At 40.4% G+C, this 25,441-nt stretch overlaps 1 protein-coding gene and 1 non-coding gene across 3 annotated transcripts; one reads left to right on the forward strand and one right to left on the reverse strand.

Moving 5' to 3' along the window:
* Nucleotides 1–24,328, forward strand: arhgdig (Rho GDP dissociation inhibitor (GDI) gamma). 2 transcript variants are annotated; one of them, XM_034142876.1, is made up of 7 exons: nt 1–85; nt 347–533; nt 13,098–13,271; nt 14,133–14,216; nt 20,845–20,921; nt 22,065–22,128; nt 22,209–22,423. In XM_034142876.1, exons 2-7 carry the CDS (start codon nt 461–463, stop codon nt 22,406–22,408), a joined length of 672 nt encoding a protein of 223 aa, XP_033998767.1. In that variant the 5' UTR covers nt 1–85; nt 347–460; the 3' UTR covers nt 22,409–22,423. The 2 variants fall into 2 exon arrangements, with proteins under 2 accessions (XP_033998767.1, XP_033998768.1); XM_034142877.1 differs by having other exon boundaries at nt 27–533; nt 22,209–24,328.
* trnal-uaa lies at nt 20,386–20,468 on the reverse strand. Its single transcript has one exon. It is a non-coding gene; the product is annotated as a tRNA-Leu (tRNA).
* Nucleotides 24,329–25,441: the final 1,113 nt, after the last annotated feature.

Here is a 25,441-nt window from a genome sequence, read left to right on the forward strand (position 1 = left end):
CCGGTAGCTCCCAGCATCCTCTCTGCTGCATGCAAAAAATAACAGTTTTATTCTATAAAGGTCCTTCTTTTTTTGACTTTAAGAGGTAAAGTAAAGCCGGCTTCTTCCTGTGTCTGCTGCTTCTCCCTCACCCTCCCTCCCTTCCTCTTCTTTCTCTCTCTCGCTCTCACACACACATCCCCATCACATCCACACCCACACCCAAGGATACCCTCCCTGCCTCCCTGCCTCTCTACCTCCGTCTCTCTCAGCCCATCTCCTCTTCCCCTTACTACATTTTTGTATACATCCTCTGGGGTGGAGATGCTCATCTGACCTCCTCCCATTTATTCAAAAAAAAATCCAGGACTCTAGTGGATGGTCTCTTTTTTCCATCCCTGATCTGCTACTTTGTTGCTACCTGTGGAGGTTTCCTGGTTCTTCTCCTGCCAGCCGTCACGCAGCCCCGCGCAGAGGCACCATGCTGGGATTGGACGTGTGTGAGTTCGGGGGTCAGGTGCTGGAGCTGCTGTGGTTAACTATGTGCTACAGAGGTGAGCCTGTGTGTGTGTGTGTGTGTGTGTGTGTGTGTGTGTGTGTGTGTGTGTGTGTGTGTGTGTGTGTGTGTGTGTGTGTGTGTGTGTGTGTGTGTGGGGGGGGGGGTGTGTGTGTGTGTGTGTGTTGTGTGTGTGTGTGTGTGTTGTGTGTGTGTGTGTGTGGTGTGTGTGTGTGTGTGTGTGTGTGTGTGTGTGTGTGTGTGTGTGGGGTGTGCCTGTGTGCTTTAGTTTATTAGTAACTTTACTGATCAAAGTTCTTATATTGTGAAAATGTGTTTTTTAATAATCTGTTAATCTGTGTGTTTGCCTTAGAGGGTGTGTGTGTGGGGGGGGTGTGTGTGTGTGTGTGTGCGTGCGTGCGTGCCATATGTCTCTATCCTGCCAGGTGTGTACATTTTTATGTCTAACATGAAGCACTGCCAAGACTAGCCAAAGGTGGCAGATCAATAGCTATTGATCAATCCCACGCTATCTCCTGTATGTTTGTAGCTGTGCGTGTGTGTGTGTGTGTGTGTGTGTGTGTGTGTGTGTGTGTGTGTGTGTGTGTGTGTGTGTGTGTGTGTGTGTGTGTGTGTGTGTGTGTGTGTGTGCGTGTGTGTGTGTGTGTGTGTGTGTGTGTGTGTGTGTGTGTGTGTGTGTGTGTGTGTGTTCACTACACTGCAGTAGTGCTGAGCAGTTACAGCTGGTAGAATAGTCCTGGGGTTCCCCCTTCACAGGTGTGTGTTTAAGATTGTGTGTTTTGTGAGATAAAGAGGGACGCAGATAGAGAAAGTGGGTGAAGTCATTTGAAAGGAGAGACACAGAGAGAGGAACCATTAGACAATTAGAGAAGCAGTGAAGGAGAGATCGTATTGAAAGGGAAATGTGATTTAAGATCCAAGGCTGCCATGAATAATCTGTTCCATACTTCTATGAATTTCAAACAGATATTTAAATTTGCTTTTCGCTTTGTCAGGATTTAAGGACGGTAGATGTTCATGTCTTCCAATGTACTACATAGTGTATCTAAACTTCAACAATTTCTTAAAGGGGCCATAGTATGCTCATTTTCAGGTTGATATTTGTATTTGGTGCCTCTTTTCACCCTCTGTCTGAAACCAGAGCCCAGTCTGCTCTGATTGGTTAGCTGTCCGGCTCTGTTGTGGTTGGTCAACCGCTTAGAGATGCCCCGCCCCTTAGCCTATCACTTACAATGTGTCGGAGCGCTAGCCAATAGGAGCCCGATGGTTACATTGAGATGTCACTATGTTACGGATATATACAAATGGATGCGTTTCAGGCAGGTGGGTGGGTGGTGGGGGGGACTTTGGGATTTTAGCCTTTGCAGACCACTTACATGCACACAAAACCCTTATAAAACACTACAGGAAAGGGAAAACCCTAAAACGCACAATAGGGCCTCTTTAAAAGATTGAAGCAGTAACAAACTCATCGATTCCTTCAAATATATAATTCCAGAAAACATATTCATCGCTGTTTTTGCCAAAAATCTGCTCTAAGCAAGTACAAACCATGCACAGGGAATTTAAGTGAATTTTGCTGCCCTGCTGTTTTTTATCTGACTATGACACATTGAATCATGTCAAAAACACTTGGCTGAGATTTAAAGCAGTAGGAGGAGGGGGAGGAGGGGGAGATTTTGATGGGAGCGTAGGAGGTGACTGAGTGGAAGATAAATGGCGAGAGCAAAAGGACGAAGGGAGAGGAGGAAGGAGGAGAGAAACATTGAGGGAAAGAGGTTTTTGGAGATGGGAAAGAGGGGAAGAAGAAGAGGGGGAAAGTAGGTGTGAGTAGGTGAAGTTATTAAGAGAGGAGGAGGGGTCCAAATGTTTGAGGAGGATGAAGAAGAGAGTAGGTAGAAAATGGAAAAGATATATGGACTAGAGAAAAGGAAACAAAAGGAGTGTGTGGTTGAGTGGGTGAGGCCCATGTGGCAGAGCACTCTTCATGAGCTGTCAATCACTAGCAGCGAGTGCTACAAAGGGCTAATTGAAATCGCTCTCTCTCCTTATTTTTTCTGTTTCTCTATCTTAATTTTTTCCCTAATCCTCCACTCTCTTTCTCACTTAATCTCCCTCCATTTGTCTTCTCCCTGTCCCTTCTTATTCAATTCGTCCCTCTATCTCCCTCTGTCAGATTAAATAACACAACGTCCACACCTCACTCTCTAATCCTCTCCTGCCTTACCATCCTTCCTTCCTTCCTTTTTTCCGCACCTGCTCACGTGTACTATCCACACACACTCACACATGCTGTCAGCTTGTCAGATGTGATTAAGAAACTGTATCTCTTGTCTCCTCACATCATCCCTCCTCGTCTCCGTTTTTCTCCTTTTCATCCCAGTGGTGATAAATGAGGTTGTGCGGGTGAGCAGACACATACGAGACCAATCAAGTCACTCAATTAGACAAACTGCTGTCTGACACAGCAGCTGAGGACATATTACGTATGTGTGGAGGAGGAGGTTAAGGGGTGAGGAACATTCATTTTGCTTTCTGTCTACAGAGTGCTACAGGAATGGCTCCCAAAACAGCGAAAATTGGTTAGCATTTTACCACTTCCTGTTCCTTTCTCTTGAAGTTAAAAACTGTTCTTATGAGTTTGTGGTCTGTGGTTAACACAAGCTTCAGAGATTTTCGTTTTGTTTTACGACATAAAATACGACAGTAAATACCCCATCATCGTGAATGTCCAGAGCTTTTATGTGACATAAAGACAGCGGTTGCTAACAAGTAGCTAAATCAGATTGCAAAACATCTGCTGCCTTTAGCTTAGCGGTGTTGACGTAAAGGCATGCGACCGTGATGTAATCTATCTATCTATCTATCTATCTATCTATCTATCTATCTATCTATCTATCTATCTATCTATCTATCTATCTATCTATCTATCTATCTATCTATCTATCTATCTATCTATCTATCTATCTATCTATCTATCCATCCATATCTATCTAGCTATCTAGCTATATATCTAACTATCTATCTATTATCAGAGGTCACTCATTGCCACATTTTACAAGTTCATATCAAACCGGTTCTTGATGCTTCATTCCTTAATGAACTAAGTTAGCATTTGCACTTTTTATAGCTAACGTTAGTCAGCAATTTCTCTGTTTGGACGTTGACGATGTTACCACCACTGCTAATTGCTCTACCTTACAACCGCAGTGGTCACTGAAAGGAAGTTTAGCGGTGTTTCTGTGTGTAAGAAGACCTAGCTGTGGTTGTGTTTTCAAGGCTCAAGAAAGTGCGGTTTCTTGTGAAGTTGTTAGTGTTAGTGGTTCCAGTCAAAGCTGCAGGCAGTAATACAGTCAAGCATTTGGCCGGTTCCAAATGACATGTGTGATAAAGTCAGCCTCACGACTTCTTCTGTGTGTTGTTAGGGTTGTTACGCAGCAGTGTTTAGTGGTCGCTATACCATTCGCTAACGTTAGCCACTGCAAGACACCACCACTAGCTCTATCAGTAAAAACTCCTATAGGGTTTGTTTTATTGAATATGAGCTCAACGTTTTATTTGCATGAGAAATATTGGTTTATTTTTGATAAATTACATTTAAAAGACTCTTAATTCATACTAGCTTGAACACTTCGATGACCTGTATATTTACTAGTAGTCTTGGTGTTGAGCTAGGGTGGCCATTTTAATCATGGCATATATCAGCAACATTGCATGTGAGCTGAATTATTCCAGACAATTCCAGCATATGGATAATAGCGGCAAAAACACATGTAAGTACAAGCCTGCCATCATACAATCACAAAGTAACTGTAGCAATAAAAAGGCATATTTATTAATGTGAGTGTCAGGTGTGCAGTAATGCAATATGCTTCAGAAGCTGCAGTGTCATCATGAGACACAGTCAGAGTGTTAATATCACCAATAACAGCAGCTGGTATCATTTGTTTGTCATCTCAGACTTTCATCAACAAGGAAACATGAGGGAAATGAGATGTCAACGATTTGCTGGTTAACATGATGAAGTGTTGTGAGAGCCTCCAGTGTTGACGGGGCGTCTGCAGCCTCACATCCAGGTGACATATTGATTCTGTCGCGTTGTGGCGGAGAAGGCCACGACTGCAAGATGGAGACAAACCCAGCTCATAGCCTGCAGTAATGCTGTTATTTGATCTTCCTTTACTGCCTTTTCATTCATTGTAAAAGCTGTTATGGGTTTTGCAGAGACCTGAAAGATTCCCTTTTATTTTCCGCTGCATGTGTGGGTTTTCTTTTTCTTGTATATGTGTGTTTCAGTGTCCCAGAGGTCTCGTTATAGTATTAGAACTGAGCAGTGACAGCGGACCTCAAAGGGACTATAACAAACAGCAAATCAACGCTTAGGGCACAAACACACACACATCGAGAGAAGGAAACATTTTCCTGTCACAGTGAACGGTTATTTGGGTTAAAGAAAGAGGAGGCAGACAGGAAGCGATTAAGAAAACAGAGGAAGGTTGTAAATCAGTTTAAATTACTTTTAAGTACCAAAGAATGCCCTATTTATGATTCAGTACTTTAAATAAATATCAGTTTTCTGTTCTGTTTTTTAATCCTGATTTATCTTCAAACCTCCAGATGAACACCAGAATTGCACACTCTTTAAAACCTGTTAAGCCCCACGCCTGTTTTTCAGGTTTCAGGCTCGAAAATGACATTCCCAGAACAAATGACTATATCTTCACTTCTAAAAAGGAGTAAATTAATAATCTTTTTTCTCAAAGCAATCATAAACCTGTGAGTTGGATGTAGAAAAGTCAGAATCAATATAGATGTTTTCATTTTAAAGTAAATTCAGATTGAACATAGTCAAAACATTTAAATTATAGTTTCCGTCCATTACAACCATTACTTATAGTGAAAACCACCCTTGAATGATGGGATAGTAGACAAAAAGCTTTAGGAATCCAAACTATAACATATACTAAGTACCCTGTATCAAGATTGATGCAAAACAAGTGACATTTGACCTTTTTAGAGAGATTTAGAAAAAAAAAAACACTTCTGGGGTCATTTGGGTGTATTTGCCATACTGGAACCCATCGGTCCATTTTGGTGATTGACACCTCTTTTGAACCGATAGAGCCAATAGAATCGAGGGGGAAGTTCCTAAAATCCATCTAAACATTACCATTGGTGAATGAGAGTGATGCACAGCCAGCATGCCCAAAACCGGAAGCTGGGTTACAGCACAGTGATGATACTTACCCCTAGATTCCACCGGGTCCCTCTGCGGCGCGTTACGGGTGCGTTACGGCTGCGCCGCGGTGCTCACGGCGATCGCGGCCACTCTAGTCAATGGGTGCTATTCCACCACACGCGGCGCGTTACGGCTCAGAAGCGTCCCAGAAGCGGCTCGGCGCAGGGCTCCTCTAAAATTAGGATCGAATCCTATTTCGACACGGGCGGGGGCTATGGGGCTATGGGGCTTAACAGGTTAACAATTCCCCTGTCGTTAAAGAGGCCTTATTATGCTTCCTTTTTTCCCCCTGCAGTGTGTTGTATAGGTTTTGTTGCATGTAAATCGTCAGCAGAGGCTAAAAAAGATTCCTCCAGAGCAGGGGTGTCAAACTCCATTTCATCGCGGGCCACATCAGCATTATGGTTGCACTCAACGGGCCGTTTGTAACTATATAAATATATAATATATATAAAATAATGTATTATATTACATTATTGCCTCTGAATTGGATTATTATCGGATAGGATAATAACTTAGTAATTAACTACGTCTGAAAGCAGAAGTCCAGGGCAAATAATTGCAAGTCTCTTTAGTGTGCATGTCACAAAACGAGATGCATTGTGGGACATGTATTTTATGGGCAACCTGATTCTGTAAAGTTGCATGTAACCGTATAATAAACGTATTATATTCTTTGCAAGCTCTTGCGGGGCCACATCAAATGAAGTCGTGGGCCGGATTTGGCCCCCGGGCCTTGAGTTTGACACCCCTGCTCCAGAGGGAGTTTCTCCCACACACTCCCCCTCTGCCTGAAACGCCTCCATTGGACTCCTTTGTTTACTTTGTAACATACTGACATCACTGTGTAACACTTGCACTTCTATTGGCTAGCGCTCTAACACATTGTACGTGATAGGCTAAGGGGCGGGACATCTCTAAGCGGTTGACCAATCACAACAGAGCCAGCCAGCTAACCAATCAGAGAAGACTGGGCTCTGGTTTCAGACAGAGGGTGAAAAGAGGTGCTGCAGCACAGGCAGTATGAGAAAAATAAAGACCTTTTTGAACATTAAAGCATGTAAACATTTTATAGTGGAGACACAGAATACAAATATGAACCTGAAAATGAGCATGATAGGGCCCCTTTAAAAGTAATGGTTTGAGATTCGGTCAATAACGCTTGTTATTTGTTTTTTGGAAGAGAACAAGATGATAATATCAATGCTCAAATATCTGTATGTTCAACAAAAAGTTGCTGCTGGTTACTGTTAACTTAGCTTAGCATTAAGACTGGAAATTAGGGAAACAGCTCGCCAGGCTTTGTCTGATGTTGACAAAAGTGTGTGTTTGAGGTCTCTTGCGAGCACTCCACTTCGAATCCTTTTTCCCCTGAAGCTCCTCTCCGCTGCCAAGACAGACTGCTGTGTTGGTTTTTACTAAATGCTGTAAATATCAGCAGATAAACAATCGGTCTGTGTCTCGTGGATGTTCTCGGCTGTGGATTCTCTCTGAGTAGAAAAACTGTAATGAAACTGCATATGTACTTTGATTTAGCGACAGTTTCAACCTAGCACGGGAGGCGGTTCAAAACTCTAGTGTTTTTTATACGGATACAGTAAGATAAATCATTATCAGTAAACACTATGAAGATAAATGAACCCTAAGTTATTGCGTTATTAGATTTTGGCTGTCACACAGCACCTAGGGGGGCCTACAAATCCACATAAATAATAAAACACACTCAATGGTGCTGTAATAAAATCTTTTTTATAGGTATGAAGTGTTTTAGCCCTGTTACTGTATGTGTGTATTTTTGTTTCCTGGTAGCTTCCCTCTGTATACAACATTCCATTCTCAATTGTCTTTTGAGTTAAATACAATAACAAAAAAAAGGTTAAATATATATTTTTCCCACCATACATGTTTTTTTAAGCTTTGCTGTAACAACTAAAGAGTGGTGATTTACACTTAGCATAGCATATTCTACAGCCGTTTTCATGTGTGAGTAATGAGGCTGGAGACAGTTTCAGAAGCTGTGGGGTAATGAGGCAGTTTTACAGCCATGAAAGAAAATCCACCAGTTAATATCACATCACAGATGGTGAAGCTGAAACAGTCACAAACACACACACAAACACACACACACACACACACACACACACACACACACACACACACACACACACACACACACACACACACACACACACACACACACACACACTGACCCCTTTTCCTTTCATGGCGCACACCTTCTCGTCTATTCTCATTTTTGATCACACACACACACACACACACACACACACACACACACACACACACACACACACACACACACACACACACACACACACACACACACACACACACACACACACACACACACACACACACACACACACACACACACTCACACACACACGTACAACACACACACTGCTGGCTTCTCGCTAGTTAGCTTGTTTCCAACACCAGATTCACACAATATGGAGGGTTTTAGCCCTGCATATTTTTAGCATATTTGGACAATAAAAAGGTTAGTTTTTTTCCCATCCATTTGTCACCATTGTCACTGATTAAAAAGCACAAGATACAGATTAAAAAAAAGAAGAGTGAGACATCTTAATAAGTTTAACCATCACAAAATGTGAGGAAAGACCATTTCAGGTATTCACAAGAGCAGTTGAAATGTCAATATTAAGGATGTTTTATTCATATATTCGTCAACATTTACAGACAAATAAGTCTTTATATCAGAACCATTAGACTCTGTGTGTCTTTTAAATCAAAATGTACAACGTAAAGGAGACATTTCTCGAGATTAGCATGTTTCTATTACTTTCTACTGCAGCTTTAAAAAGAAATCCATAATTTAACACTCGGTTGTATCGCAGCGGGCCGATCCCTTCCTCTCAAAATAAATGTTAATTGATGCAGTTACGGTGACAGGTCAGCAGTGTGGAGATCAAAGAGGATCTCTCAGATGTCAAGAGAGGAAGCTGGTTTAATAGCAGCTCAGAAACACGTTTTACACTGCAGTGTTTGCACTTTCACGCTCATGGGGCGAGCTGCAGAGTTTGATATGTAAATACAGCTGGGTGAATCATTTATGAAGTCATGTTCCATACATATCTGACAGACTAGAGGTGTGTGTGAAATGGAGGGAGAAATCAGCACTATCGTTATGTTACATTTCCAAACAGGTGTTTTTTTAATATATGTTTTAGATAGCTACCTCTTGTTTTCAGCTCCATTTCATACCAGAGAGCTCCACCTTAGATATTTGAAAGTTGGTATTTTATATATTTATGCAGATTCAAAATATTTGGCTGATCAACGGCATTCCACATATGAATATTTTATATCATAATTAGGGATTTTTAAGATCGATTTGAAGGTCTCTTTCTCAAAGACAGTATGTGACACAAACTATACCGATAACAGACACATTGTTAAAAAGTACCCCAGGCTCTAGCACATTTAAAAGCACTGATAAAACATGAACAATCAAATAAAAAAACATTGCTTTCAAGGTTCAAGGTTCAAGGTTCTTTATTTGTCATACGAACATAGCTACAGTGTAGTTATGCCGATGACAATCTTAGGTCACAGGCTTCTCCAACAGTGCAACCACAATCACCTACGCTCCCCACAATGCAGTTCGGCGAAGCGTGACGTCACCCCATTCAAGTGAATGGAGCAAGCTTCAACGCACGCCGCTGTGTGAACAGGGAGTAGAGGAGAGGGCTGAGCACGCAGCCTTGAGGGGCACCGGTGTTGAGGATCAGGGTGGAGGATGTGATGTTTCCCACCCGCACTGCCTGGGGTCTGCCCGTCAGGAAGTTCAGGATCCAGTCACAGAGGGCGCTGTTGAGCCCGAGGTCTCTGAGCTTGATGACCAGCTTGGAGGGCACAATGGTGTTGAAAGCTGAACTGTAATCAATGAACAGCATTCTCACATATGTGTTCCTCTGGTCCAGGTGTGAGAGGGCAGTGTGGATGGTGAGGGCTATGGCGTCGTCTGTGGACCTGTTTGCTCTGTAGGCAAACTGCAGGGGGGTCCAGAGATTCAGGGAGGGAGGAGGTGATGAATGATTTGACTAACCGCTCAAAGCACTTCATTATGATGGAGGTGAGGGCTACTGGGCGGTAGTCCAGCATCACAGCATCTGTTCAAACTTCTGTTCATCTGCTCAATACCTAATATTTGTACCATAATAGAAAGGAAACACATGGGAACTATGGTTATTAATTTGCCACTTTTACAAAGAACCAATTAAATAAATAAAGGGTGGAAAGCAATCAACAAAGCATTGTTACTTATTACTTTTTGAGTGATGAAAATATACTGCAGATGCCAAAATCATCAATGTGTCGGCCATAGAAGACCATTAGCTTTAGCGCTCGATGCTAACAATTTACCACACATTGTGTTAAGTGCAGTATCTTTATTTATGTATTATTTAAAGCTTTACTGTGGCAAAAAAACTACTATTTTATAAAAGCAATCTGTTTAAAAATTCACATTTAGGATACATATTGAATTATGGAAAAATACAACATTATGGCCATTAAAAAGGAAAGCATTTTGTGTGTGTGTGTGTGTGTGCGTGTGTGTCTGTCTGTCTGTCTGTCTGTGCGTGTGTCTGTCTGTCTGTCTGTCTGTCTGTGTGTGTGTAGTAAAACTGATACAGCATTGATCTCTCTTGCTGCAGGTAAAACTGAATGCTCCTCTGTGTGTTTTCAGTCTCATAAAACTGATCCACAGCAAAAGGCGATGTCATCGCTAGGAGGGGAGTTGAAAGGGTTGCCATGGTGACGGGCCAAGGCAACCGTATTACGACCCTGACTGGGTGTGGTGTGTGTGTGTTTGTCTGTGTGTGTGTGTCTGAACACTTGTTTGGGTTCATTATGTCCCTGTTTAACACATTTGATAACTGTTAACAGAATCTCTGAACACTGTTAGATTGTGTGTTTATGGGTGTGTTTGTGACTAAAGTGTGCGTGTGATTGCGAGTGTATATGTGCACTCTCTGCGGCATCCAATTACCTGTACACACAGCTCCGAGCTGATGTACACTGAGCCGTCTCATTATGAACAGTAAAAACAGAACCAGGGGCCATTATGGGATGTTGCTACAGCTCAGAGTCTGCTGTGTGCTGTTCCCAGGATAATTGGAGTCTAGAGGTATGCATGGTGTATTTCCGAAGGGTTATATACAAGATCTGTGTGTGTGTGTGTGTGTGTGTGTGTTGTGTGTTGATTTCAGAACATTAAAAAGGTAATTTATCAGTTCATCTCTCAAACTATGTGCCAATGTGTGCTGGAAGACAGACTTGTGTGTGCATTTTTGAGAGTTTTCAAGCAGAAAAACACCAAGTCACTAAGAAAAGCAGATTATTGAGAACATTGAACAGAATAGCATTGGTCCATCTTCAATTTGGGTCAAAGTTACATCATTGCTTACCTTGATAACCAAGCAAAATGTATTTTCAATGCAGAAAGATTGTGCGTCATTTGTTTTTTAAGATGTCATCATATTTGATCAAACTTTTGCATTTTGTTCAACGCAGGTTAAAGAGTTTGTTAGGAGGGTAAAAGATTGTCCAAACTACAATCTCGGTGCCAATCAGCTATCATCTAATGAGGATTTTGCTTTTTATTAGCTTGTGTTAGATGTTGTCTCATAATCCTCACTCCAGTCTTACACCTCAAATTGCTTATTGGACTATAAACAAGTAACAATGCAAAGAAAAAGAATCTTGGCCTGATTATCCTCTGGCTACACCTGAACATCTTAAATATGCCCCCAAAAGTGCTCACTCGATGATGCATAATCCATTATTAAAAGCCAATGTTGGTGGGAAACAATAACACTTTGTGCATTCCTGTAGTTGGTGTATTTTGGTAAATAAAAGCCTGTAGGTTGTATGCCGTTTTTTGTTCAAATGTCCCTCCTTCATTGTGATACAGGTTAAAAATGGTTGGGTTTTGTCTGGTCAAATATTTCCCAAAGTGTAACTATTCCAAGGACTCTGTCTTTGCGGGTGTGGAAGAGGTGGAGATGCTAAAATGAGATGTCTCCTTGCAAAACACATTATCGAATGTCGGCCAAATTCAATATTGAATCAAAATCGCTGATGAAATCCAATTCCGGATGGTTGGAGCTGGTATAGCTACAGTAATGTGCATCTTATTGAGTTTTCAGTCAGTGAAATATAACAGATATCTTCACCGCAGATGAGCTCTGCTGCATGTGTTACAGAGAGAAGGTTTTCGTGATGCTTCTTATGAATCCACCCATGTATCCATATGCCAGCTTTTGTCTCATTGTCCTTATTTGTCAGATTCTTCTAAAAAATAGTCTCAGTTGCAGTTCATTAGATTGTCTAATCCAGCCAAAATAAATGCTGATGTTGAATTTATGTTAAACTGTTGATTGTTGATTCGATATGATCATTTTGGAGGATGTAGTTTGTTTTTACTGTTTGCTAGCCTACCTTCGCTGTTAGGTAAAAGTGATGAATAAACTGTCAAAATAGTTCACTCAAAGTAGCCTAATAAATAAATAAATGGTTGAAACATTAGCTAAAATGAATGCTTTAAACTTCAATAACAGTGAGCCAAAAGTAATTGTAAGCTCAAATGAATCAATAAACCATTAAAGGTAGGGTAGGTAAGTTTGAGAAACCGGCTCGAGTGCGCTAGAATTTGAAAATACACAATAGATATATATATTATAGAGCCCCTCCTCCAACACACACGAACGCGCACATGACCAATGAGGGCACGAGATAAGTTTGTGCACAGATGGAAGGCTGACAGGCAGGTAGGCCATCCAGTTATTTTAGCCAGGCCGGCTAAAATGATTGGTCGTACTTTTCACAGTATTACAGCTTCCACAGATGACATTTTTTTATGGATTTTTTGTCAAAGCACTTAAGATATTCATTGCTATCGGGATGTTAAGAGCATTCCATGGAATATAACAAAAAGTGTATCTCGAGCCGGTTTCTCACACTTACCTACCCTACCTTTAAAACAGTCAGCTGAATAATGGATACAAGGTTGGAACAGTTCAATAATAAATGGATAAATATTATTGAAATAGTTGACTATAAGTAATGGACAACTGCTTGAATTATTTTGCAAAATAGAAATATAACGCTAGAAGACGGCTATATAGAATTGCTGAAATAGTTAGCTTCTGCCACTCAGGAGCTTAATTGTATCCATAAGGAGTAATTGTGTGAAACATGTATTTACAATATACTTTTATACACATGGTATACAAGGTAGGGAACCACTGCTAAACAACCTGCAATAACTGCCAAGTTTAACAATATTCGTTTAACTGTCTTCTTTCTTCTTCCTTAAAGGTATATTGGCTGACAAGAAGGATCTGTATATCGAGGAGGAAGAGGATGACAGGAACCTCGGGTACACCGCTCCGGTCCAGAAGAGTTTGGAGGAGATTCAGGCGCTGGATAAGGACGACGAGAGTCTGGTGAAATACAAGCAGACCCTCCTGGGGAAGGCAACACTTTTGGCAGGTGTGTGTGTGTGTGTGTTTATTGTTTACCCTGGGAGACAGAAAAGCTGATAGCAGAAGAAAACATACTTTATTAATTCTCTAGGGGAAATTCAATTTTCACTCTGTTGTTATTCAGTTACAGTTCAAATACACACATGCACTTTAAATATACACACATGCACAAACACATGCATTAATGGGCTTTTTTTGTTCTTAACCAGCTTTTATATAATGCACTCAATATAATGACTCATGCTTAGTTCCTGGTAGTCACACACACACTGTACGAACTTGCTTGCCTCAGCAGTCGGACATCATGACGGCTGATCTTCATCCTAGTAATATAAACATCAATGGGACAGGATGTAGTGAGAGAGGGTTTAAGAAAAGAGGGGTGGAGAGGACTTAATGCCCTTTATCTTTTCAAGTGTCTATGCTAAATCCTGATGGCTCACTATACCTCATTTGGACGGTAACTTGCTTCAACAATTACTGTTTTTCACTTCACTTCTTTTTATTTTTAAAAATATTTGTATTGAAGACACATAGAAAAGACATTTGGTACATTGATAAGAGCCACAGTCACAAATGTTGAACAGTTCAAAGCCACTCGTGTTCATCTTAGTCTCTACTATTGTACATCAAAAGACAAGCCATACATAGTTGATCTTCACTTGAAGGCGTACAATATTTAAATGACAATTATAACCAAAACAGACCATGTAGCCAAAAATATAAGCGAGTGTTGTACAGACTAACAGGACAAAACAAAAATAAATAATAAATACTAAATAAATAATAATACAATACAACTGTTTTTCACTTCTAACAAGTGAATGAAAAAAGGCTACGTTATAACCAGACTATTTTTCCTCAACAGACCCCAGTGTGCAGAATGTCCAGGTGACCAGACTGACCCTGCTGTGTGACGAAGCTCCTCGACCGCTGACCATGGACCTGACAGGTACACTTCATCACTTCTGTTTAATCTCCCTAAACAGGTTTTCTCACACCTTTATATGGTGACACAATATGCCCTGGAGCGAGGCGTCTCACCCTCATGCTGCCTCTCCTGAGCAGAAAGACTGCAGTGGGTGTGTCCACGCGGTAGAGGAGAGACAGCTAAATGTTTGCTTAGTGGGCAGTATCGACATCTTCCCCTGGGTGCAGGCGACAGCGACATTCAAGGAAGGGGAGATTGTGTGTGTGTGTGTGTGTGTGTGTGTGTGTGTGTGTGTGTGTGTGTGTGTGTGTGTGTGTGTGTGTGTGTGTGTGTGTGTGTGTGTGTTCCCCCATTTCACTGCATGCATCATTTGCTCAGGTTTCTTCCTGGTCTAAAGGATTTTCCTGTTCATCACATGCATTGTCACTCCAAAAATGCTAATGCTAACAAGAGAGTTCACCTGGTTGCTAGGCAATACTGACTTTGCACTGAGCATCATCCTCTGGTTCAAACACACAAAGAGAATCTAGCAGCCTTTTATATGCACGTCTAAACTGTGTAATGGAGGATCTGCTGAATTGCAGTAGAGGAAAGAGCAGGCTGTTCCTCCGAAGCAGACGATGTAATGCTTTCAGATCTCAATCTTAGATGATGGAGGAAGTGAGAGGTGGATGGGAAATCAATTGAGTAATCTCAATTTTTGAAAGACTGAATTACAAAGCAGGGATGTGGAGTTTAAAGGGGCACTCCACATAGTATACATGTGAAGTTTAGTTTACTCTTCACAAGGAGCGCTAATCCGCCTATAAAACCTGTTATACTCTAGTTTGTTCTATGGGGATCTTGTGGAGCTTTGTTTAAAAATATTACCCTGGTAATATTATCAGCGAAAAAGGCTTTGGCTTGCAACTTAAACCTTTTAATGGAGAGCAGACATTACATACAGCAGGTAGGGATGTTACCAGCCAGGGAGGCGCTATCCAGTTGCATTATGGGACATTTACGATGCTTTTTTTTAGAGCTTGACCATACAAGGGACTATAATAGTCAGAGTCTTTGTCTCTGCTGGTTCAAATGTGTGTCTCATGAAAGCAAACCTCTGTCTCTTATGAGTGCAACAACTTTAAAGAAGTGCAATACCTAATCATTACAATCAATCAATCAATCAATCAATCAATCAATCAATCAATCAATGTTTATTTATATAGCCCCAATATCACAAATGTTACATTTGTCTCAGTGGACTTCACAGTTTGTACAGAATATCAGTATCACAATACGACACCCTCTGTCCTTAGACCCTCACATCGTACAAGGAGAAACTTCCAGAGAAAACCCACAGTTTAAAGGGGAACATGGGAGAAACCTCAGGGAGAGCAACAGAGGAGGGATCCCTCTCCCAGGACGGACAGACGTGCAATAGATGCCGTGTGTAAATTGAAAAGATAATACATTTACAACATAGGTAGTCCAAATGTTTGGAAATGCGTGTGTCTATAATAAGAAGATGAATCCACGAGGATATCCATCTAGGACTCATGATCCAGGACCACAGCAACAGGCACAGCCACGACTCAAGATCCAGGCGTATATAGACACCAAAAATAAATTTGGGGAAGATGGGTTATTGGGAACATGAGACAGGTACAGACAGAGAGAAGGGAGAAGTAAGGTGTCCCCCGACAATCTAAGCCTATAGCAGCAAAACTAGGGGCTGAGTCTAATCAGCCCTAACTATAAGCTTTATCAAAAAGGAAGGTCTTAAGCGCACTCTTAAAAACGGATAGGGTGTCTGCCGCCCGAACACAAACTGGAAGCTGATTCCACAAATGTGGAGCTTGATAAGAAAACCCACAGTAACCCTTTACAGATCACAGGTATTATCCAAGCCTTAAATCACATGGATTCACCAAATAATTAGGAATCTTCGTCCTGAGATTGTAATATTTGTGGTCTTCCCTCACGGAATAAATTATTTCACTGAACTTTATTTCGGCTTCATTAGTTTATGGTGATTCTACAGATGTACTGTAACAAAGTTAATCTTGTGTCACCAACATTTGCAGCATAAGATAATGTATTCTTTCTTCATTTTGACATGTTTTTATGATCTTTGACATTTGGACACTTTTAGACTCTTTTTAGATTTTATTGCAGCCTTCATTTTCATACTTTCCCTGTGAGCCTCTCACATGATGATTAGGTTTAATGTGGATGAATGTGTGTGTTCATGTTGTTTTCCTCTAAAGAGAAAAAGAGAAATAGCTGAAAGCCGTGAGAGAGAAAACCATCTTTCATCATTAATCTATAAAGTAAGCAGCGGGGCGATAATGGCTCCTGCTGGTGTATCGTGTTGCAGTTAGATAGCCGAGACGGCACCAGGCGGGATGTGAAATGGACTTTCCGTCGCCGGCTGAATGCATTTCAGACCTCATTATAAACTATACAGTGTGTGTGTGTGTGTGTGTGTGTGTGTGTGTGTGTGTGTGTGTGTGTGTGTGTGTGTGTGTGTGTGTGTGTGTGTGTGTGTGTGTGTGTGTGTGTGTGTGTGTGTGTGTGTGTGTGTGTGTGTGTGTGTGTGTGTGTGTGTGTGTGTGTGTGTGTGTGTGTGTAAGAAGAAAACAAGGCGGGAGATACAGTACATTGCACCATGGTAGAGAAAACTGTTCTACACTTTGAGGTGTAAGTGTAGAAGGGAAAAGAGATTCTGGCTCTTACAACATGCTCGAACATCACGTTTTCTGGTTTCGGACAGAGGGTGAAAAGAGGTGCTGCAGCACAGGCAGTATGAGACAAATAAAGAGCTTTTTGGACATTAAAGCATGGAGACATGTCACAGTAGAGGCACTAAATACAAATATGAACCTGAAAATGAGCATAAGATCATGATATTTTTAAACCTAAACAAGTAGATTTGTTCCCTCAACCTAATCAAATGGGATCGTGGAGATATCAATATGAAGACGTGATGATCTCCTGCCACAGATTGGATACTTATTTTGAAAATGCTCCTATGGGTCGTTTTCTACTCACACACTTAGCTCCCGTATGAATTCCACAAACAAGTTACCCTTAATCTTGTCACATATCATTGGTATCATACTAGACCAACAGCCCACAGTGAATGTGGGGTAAAGAGTAGTGGCCTACATAGAGAGGACTTTCCTTGGCGTGAGTGTGTGTGACACTAAATGTGTAGCAGCATGCAAGCTCAGAAAAACAACCGTGAGAACATGAAAGTTGAACAAAGCCAGAGCTTACATTTAGGGCATCAAACCACTGACAAGTCACAGTAAAGGATATTGCCTTGAGTAGTGTGTTCGGGCAGCATGATGCACAGTTTGTAAAGCACTATTAATCTTAGACCAAAGGTTTGTGTTACACCTCAAATTGACTGGCAGGCATTTTGCTCAATGATATGATGCAGTACTGTACAAATCATCCCAGTATACTATTTTACTAAAATGACCCTAACCCTAACTGCAACGTTAAAAGAAAAAGCTTTGTGTGGTGTTAAACATACTTGCTACACTAGCATGGTTAGCATTGCCATTATCAGCATGCTGACGTTTCCTTACATGACATGTTATTTTGCAAATGCTTTTATCAAACTTGCAAACTTGACTTGCATACACTTCAATTCACTAGACATGCCAACAAAAAGCATTTATCTGTATCTCAGTAAAGCTTCAGACTCTTGGTCTGGGTCTGATGTTCCTGGTCATGGTGGAGGTATATATTTTAACTACTCTATACCATTTGGTCATTTAGTCTTCAAGAAAAGATTGTTGATAATAAATAGATCATGAATTAAGATTGACTTCTGATGCAGCAGCTTAAAACATTTGTAATTTAATGAAATGCTATATTTGCCATGAGTGGGCTCTAGCTGTGTGTTCAATGTGTGGATTCTCCTGTGCATCCATGCGTGCTACATACTGTGTGTGCGTGCGTGCGTGCGTGCGTGCGTGCGTGCGTGCGTGCGTGCGTGCGTGCGTGCGTGCGTGCGTGCGTGCGTGCGTGCGTGCGTGCGTGTGTGTGTGTGTTAGGAGAACAGGTAGACAGCTCTCCACACTGACCTATTTTCTCAGTCAGACGCTCCCGAGGGAGGCCAGCATCCTTTTTCTTTTCTCTGTCTCCTGAGACCGGAGGAAGGAGGAGATTTACATAGAGGGAGGCAGACTGAATGAAATGAGGCGGAGATGGAGCAGTGAAAAATCTCCGAAATGTCAGCCACTGATCAACAGCTTTATTAAGCTTGATGGCATTTAGTTTAGATGTAATCTAATGGGGCGTTTAAAGTGTTTAATGTGGTGATATAAAGATCTTACACAGCACTGGTGATTTGTAGATCTCATTAAGTAAAATCATAACTGTCAATTTAAGCTGCATAACAGTACACAAAGTAATTCAAGGATTCAAGGATTTAAATGAATCAAAGGCTTTATTGTTACATGCAAAAGCTACAGTTTAGTTTTGTCAATGAAAATCTTAAGGCTCCTCCAACAACATGAACATACATAAGACATAAACACAAAAGAATAGTGCAAGAATAAACTAAAAAATGCAAGATAATCTAGCAAGTGACACATTTTAAGTACATTTAAATAAATTAAAATATAATTATAATAATTCACATTTTCTCTAATATTACCAGCTGTGATTTACACAATAATCCATCACTAATCATAATCCAGTAATTTAATATATATGATTCTGGAAATGGGCCAATATGTGTGTCTGGAGGGAACTGGGATTTTAGCCTTTGCAGACCATTTACATGCACCAAACCTATAACATACTACAGGAAGAGCATAATAAGGCCACTTTAAGTAGTATATCTTCTTCCACCATAGCATAAGAGCAATATGTCAAATCTTGGAGGCTCTTTACTTTAAGTGCCTGGATGTGTCACCAGAACATATATATTTAATATGTGTGACACCAGTGGGATTCAAACCTCTGACCTTGTTCATTGCACTTATTTTGCAGTGATGTCCTAAATGTTCTGTGTGTGTGTGTGTTATCTGTAGGTCACTTCCTTTTTTGCCCGACTGTCTTCAGTTTATTTTCCTGATTTTATTCACCCCGTTCCTCCATATCTCCTTCCTCTCATCTCCTTCCTCTTTACTCTGCACCCATTAGGAGGCACTCAGGCCTGATGGTGGGGTTTCAATTGAGATATAAAGTGATTAGGCAGTGGATGCATTTCCTATTGCTATGTGCTTTTACAATAGCCATGGACGCACCCCACATCTAACATGAACCCTTTCAACCCAACAGCCTGACAAAGACCATTTGACTGTTGCAAAGAAGCCATTCTTGCTTTAATAGTCACTATAACTGCTCCTTACCCACTGGACAAAGAAACCCACTGACATCTTGCTTTTGTCTTCAATGGGAAAGGTTTAATTGATATTCATTCCCCGGGACAATGACTATGTATTACTCACTATAAGCTACATCACCATGGATACATACAACCCCAGGGTGTTCAAATGTGACAGGAGAAGTCATTTTACCACACATTTTAAAACACAAACTAACAACTTCAAGCAATGTATGAGTGTTGAAGTGACAATAAGTATATATGCTGATCACTGTTAAGCACAAACCTGACGGATACAAAATAAAAAAGATAATTATAGAATAGTATTACAAGTATTATGTTACATCCACTGGTTTCTCTACTGTTCATTAAGCCTTTCTTCCGGCATGACGACCAAGAGAATAAAATAAAAAAGTAAACCAATCTTCCGGCATTGGAAAATAAGTCTCTTGCCTTTTTTTAAGTGGGTTATCCTGTGTGTGTTTTTGAAATGTATATACCTGCTAATTTTGGTAGAAAAAAAGGATTAAAGACCCAATAATACACGTTGTACTGGGTATGAATGCAGAAGGCAGTGTTTGTTTTCATATGTTTAACTGTGTCTGTTTATCTTAAATGTGATTGTTTTTTTTCTTGAAGATTGAGACCAATTTTTATAATCCCTATTATCCCTATTATCAATCAATGTTTATTTATATAGCCCAATATCACATCTGTTACATTTGTCTCAGTGGACTTCACAGTTTGTACTATTAAGCACTCTGGTGTAAATGTATAATTGCACACATATATAATACACTCACAAGTAGGACCAATACATGCACTAGTTGGTAGTTTAAGTGACCCACATAACTAATACTCTACCAGGAGTGGGGTTCGAACCCACGAGGACTAATGTCCATTGGATCTTAAGTCCAACGCCTTAACCACTCGGCCATCCTGGTACTATTGTGTCATTTTCTATTCCTAATTTCTCACAAAATCATATTTTTGTAGATGTATCTTGTCTTTGTTTGGCCAATAACATTCAATTTTTTTTCTCTCACATCTGTTCTGTTTGTGTATCCATTGAAACTTAAATCTGAATTGAAGCACAACATGCCATATGCAGTCTACCAGAGACAACAACAACTAACTGATAACACACATCTTGGGGTGTGAAGATGAGTAATTTCTCCAGATGGTTATTCTAATGTGCTTTCTTTAAGTACAGCAGCAGTGAGATCATGCAGTGAGTCATGATGAGATGCTGTTTCGGGTGATGACTCCTATGTGCCACTTTGACCACGACTGATGTTTTTGTTGTTGTTGTTTGTGCAGAGGTGAGCGATCAGAAGGACAAGAAGTCCATCTCCATAAAGGAAGGAGTGACGTTCAGACTACAGATAGACTTCAAGGTAAGATGGATAGATAGATGCAGTCACATTAATGATGGAGAGCTTTACTGGACATTACGTATGTATTGAATGGACAAACAGATGATCAGGTATTTCCTGTAAGTGATAAAGATAGATAAGAGAGAGGCGGTGCTGAGTAAGCCACCATGTACTATATGATCAAACCACAATATAGACCATTATCATATTTAATTAATATGTTCAGTGCTGTTTTATTTTAAAGTGCCAGTAAGTATAACTGCTAAAGAAGCAACTTTTCTGTTAGCGTCTGCAAGTTAGTTTCTCTGACAATTGATAATGTTTTAAAAAGTTAATACTTAGACGTACATATCTTTGATTGTATTGTTAGCAATGCTACCTGGATGCTAGCTGCAGACTGAAGTATCTCAACAATTGCAAGATGCATTAAGATTAGATTTTGTATAAACATTCACAAACATTCCAATGGATGGATTGCCACGAAATCCTATAGAAGTTTGTTTTTTTCCTCAGGATGAATCACTCCGATGTTCCCCAGACAGTTCCTTTAGGTCAAAACTGCAACTTTGTGCCAATAAACTCAACTTTTATGGAAGACAGAAGCTGCCAAAATTAAATGAATGACTCATTAAATACATGAATATTCAATTAAATATGCTCAGATAATGACATAATGTATGCCATGGAGTGGAAAGGTGGCATTAGATCTGTGTAAATGCTTCCTAAACCATAGACTAGTGTGGGTGTGGGTGTGTGTGTGTGTGAGGACACCTGCTGGACAAAAGGCTTCACTGACTAAAATTCATTGAGGACAAAAAAAGCAAATGATGATACATGTCCTGTTACTTTAGGAAATATGCTAAGTTTGGGTTGCCCGTTTTTTTTCAGTAACAGACAGAAAAGATTTAACACACGATTTGGAGATTTGATGAAGGTGTGTGTGTGTGTGTGTGTGTGTGTGTGTGTGTGTGTGTGTGTGTGTGTGTGTGTGTGTGTGTGTGTGTCGTGTGTGTGTGGTGTGTGTGTGTGTGTGTGTGTGTGTGTGTGTGTCTGTGTGTGTGTGTGTGTGTGTGTGCGTGTGTGTGTGTGTGTGTGTGTGTGTGTGTGTGTCTGTGTGTGTGTGTGTGTGTGTGTGTGTGTGTGTGTGTGTGTGTGTGTCTGCAGGTGAATGGAGAAATCGTGTCTGGCCTGCGGTACCACCATAAGATGTTCAGAAAAGGAATAATGGGTACGTTTAAAATTTGTACAGCTTTTTTTCCGCATGAGTTAGTAGTATTCCCTAAGTGTTCATGTTGTGTCTTCCTGCAGTGGACAAACAGACATACATGGCAGGAAGTTTCGGACCAAAGGAAGCTGAGCAAGAGTTTATAACCCCGGTTGATGAGGCAGCTAACGGAGTGATGAACCGCGGCCACTATCAGGTCAAGTCCTGCTTAAAAGACGACGACAAAAATGTCAACTTGAGCTGGGAGTGGAGCCTCGAAATCAACAAGGACTGGATCGAATAAGGCCTGAGGAATTAGCTGATCTTCCCTTCTTTCACTCCTATCCTCCACCTTCCTTTTGTCTTTACCCTTTCCCCCTCCTTCATCTCAACCTGTGAGAATAGCCTCGAGACATGAGGCTTTCTTATTCTCCCTCTCTGTAAAATGCAGGTGTCCTTACAGGGACTTTTAGAGATAAATCCCCCCAATCTCTAAACTCTCTCTCCCTGCATTTGTATTATTTTTCCAGATTCTTCAACATCTAAACCCAATCCACAAAGGGAAATATGATATAAACATAAGTGCATTCTGTCCCCAAAGAGAATAAATGATATACATAAACAGGGAGTAACCTTGGATGCTCTGCAGGAATTCTGGGTTTACTTGTCGGAAAATGTGTTTAAAATGTTTACCAATAAAAAAAATAGTTATGTGGGGAGGGCTAATAGAGGAGCGACATGAGATACTGTGTGACATGCAGCTCACAGAGGCCTTAAAACCCTTAGGGAAAAATAAACACGGTACAAACAAGTACAAGAAACACCTGAGTGGACCATGTTTGTGCTCTTAGTGCCTCAATTTGTGTCAAAATCTGCACTTCTTCTATTAGTTATTAGTCAGTCACACATCTGGACATGTAGACATATTAAACATTTTGTTAGATTCAGTGCAATCCTGCAGGAAACCATTATCACTCATGTCCATTGCGAAAAGCATCAAAGGTTCTTACAAGTCGTTGGAAAAGACTCCATAACTCTGCCTGAGACACCTCACGTTACATTTTATTCAGCATCAAAATACCCCAGTTAGACTTCTCTGTACATCCAACACTGCAAACAGGAACTGCTAAGAGCTAAGTATGCATTGTTAAAGATGCCAATTAAACAAAATGTACACAAACATAGACAAAACTGAATCCTGAAGTTGGAGGCGATCCCATATCTTACTGAATCTATGGCAACATTATACTACTTCCTGTTTAAATTCCCCTAAAAATGACAGCTGTAGTTACGAGACTTATAGCATGATGCTGTTGGAGATGGATTGATATTTTATTTGCGTTCTCATCTTTCTATTGCATATTTTTGCAACGCCAAAGCGTATTGATTAATTTGTCCGTTGATTAAGAGGTTCGACCATATTTACTTTTAAATCATAATGTCGATAATTGTTTAGAATTTGTATTTTATGATTCTGCCTTTCATTTCCAATATGACAATAAATTACGCACATTATTTTTTCTGTAATTACAAACTTGCCAAAAAAAACAAAAGAGTGATAGTATAAATCATTAATTCTACAGGAAGTATAGGAACGTAATTAAACTGTGTATATTGTAGAAAGAGACGCATGTTTGTCTTTTAGGATTTGATACTAATTATTCAGTAAAAATACAATAATTCGCCCTTACTCGCTCATATACCAAGGACATAAATGTGAATACAATTCTGCTTTGAAAAGATTTTAAGATAGCAGCTGCAAGATGGAGTACTGTCTGAGAAGTATACCAAGGGATGAAGTAATTCCCCTTTAAAAAAAAAGAAAATAAATATAATTATTGTGTTAAGTCTTTGGATATAATATTGTTAATGTTGCTGAACATATTGGACATTGAAATACCATTTGAAATTGTTGTGATCTAAGACTAACTGTAAATGTTGGCTTGTTGGGTGTTGCATGGTTTAGCAAGATTCTCTCTTCCTTTTTTTACGATTTTATTGTAAAATTGAATGTGATTTAAAAAAAAAGATACTGACGCAATATCAAGATGTCAATGGTTGCAATATATTGCAGAACGCAGTACTTACAGGGATATTTTTAAAGGCTCAGACAGCTGGAAACATTTGTCTGTGTTTAATACCCCAGCCTGTAGTGATCCAGTACTGTATCCTCAAATATTGGTGTCAAATCTAGTATCCTGTATCTTTTAATAAAGGCAATTCAAACAACAACAAGATGTCTCTATTGAAGTACTTGACCTTCTTGCACTTTTAACCATCTCCTATTCACTTTCCTTAGATTAGATCATTGATACCGATCGATTGAGTATGATGCAAAGCCAGGAGGTCGTTAGCTTAGTTAGCATAAAGCTCTATTTAAATAGTCTCAATTAGTTTCAATAGCTCCCATATTATGTGACCCATTGACTCTAAATCAATGCAGCATTGTATTACAACACTGGACGAGTAAGACATAGCTCTTTTGACTCCAAATGAATACAGCATTATAAGTAGGACACATTCATTTGTATTGGATTTTAGGGAATTAGGGTTAGGGAGTTAATTCCACCTGAACCCAACATCTGCTTTGTTTTGTCCTTTTCTCCAGCTGGACAGTACTCAAGACGGGTATCATCAACACAAGCTCAGTGTCTATGATCTCTCTGCTCACATGTTGTCCTTTAATTAGTTATTTGTCTGTTTCTCAGTGTTTCCATCCCTCCTACTCCTCTGTGAGCCAGTCCTTATTGCCGGCTGTGGTCATTTCGGTGGTGTTGGTGGTGTTAGTGGTGTTGGTGGTGTTGTTGCTCCTGAGTGCCTGCTCCATCAGGGCTCGCTGGGCGGTGGCCGGCAGGTAGAGGAAGGCGTAGATTAGAGCCAACCCCAACAGAGCCAACACCAGAGGGAGGCCCCAGTCCGTGGTCATGATGGGCTCCTCGCAGCGAGCCTGCAGGAATGACTTGTTATGCATTGTGTGCAAACAGATCGTAACACTAAGGGTGCGGAAAATACCGAAGTAAATGCAAGGGTCAGAAGAGTTGCACCCAAAACTTTCAACTCTGTGTTTTTCTCGTCAAAATGTGAGAAAAACACTATATCCAGGCAGCCAGACTCACATCTGTGGAGAAATCACCCCATTACAGTGTAAAAAGTACTGAGTTTAGGATTTTAGGGAAGTTTAGTCCCAAACTAAGCTTTTTAAATTCTTCAAAAGATCCAAAGAAGGATCCAAGATGGAGTAAGTCACCTTGGAAAAAGTCAACTAAATCCAGAGAAATAAAACAAGCAGGAAAGTTTTCATTCACAGCCCAAAACAGAAGATTAAACAATGAAACGC

The sequence above is a fragment of the Trematomus bernacchii genome, unplaced genomic scaffold (genome assembly GCF_902827165.1).
Source record: "Trematomus bernacchii unplaced genomic scaffold, fTreBer1.1, whole genome shotgun sequence".
Taxonomy (NCBI): Eukaryota; Metazoa; Chordata; class Actinopteri; order Perciformes; family Nototheniidae; genus Trematomus; species Trematomus bernacchii.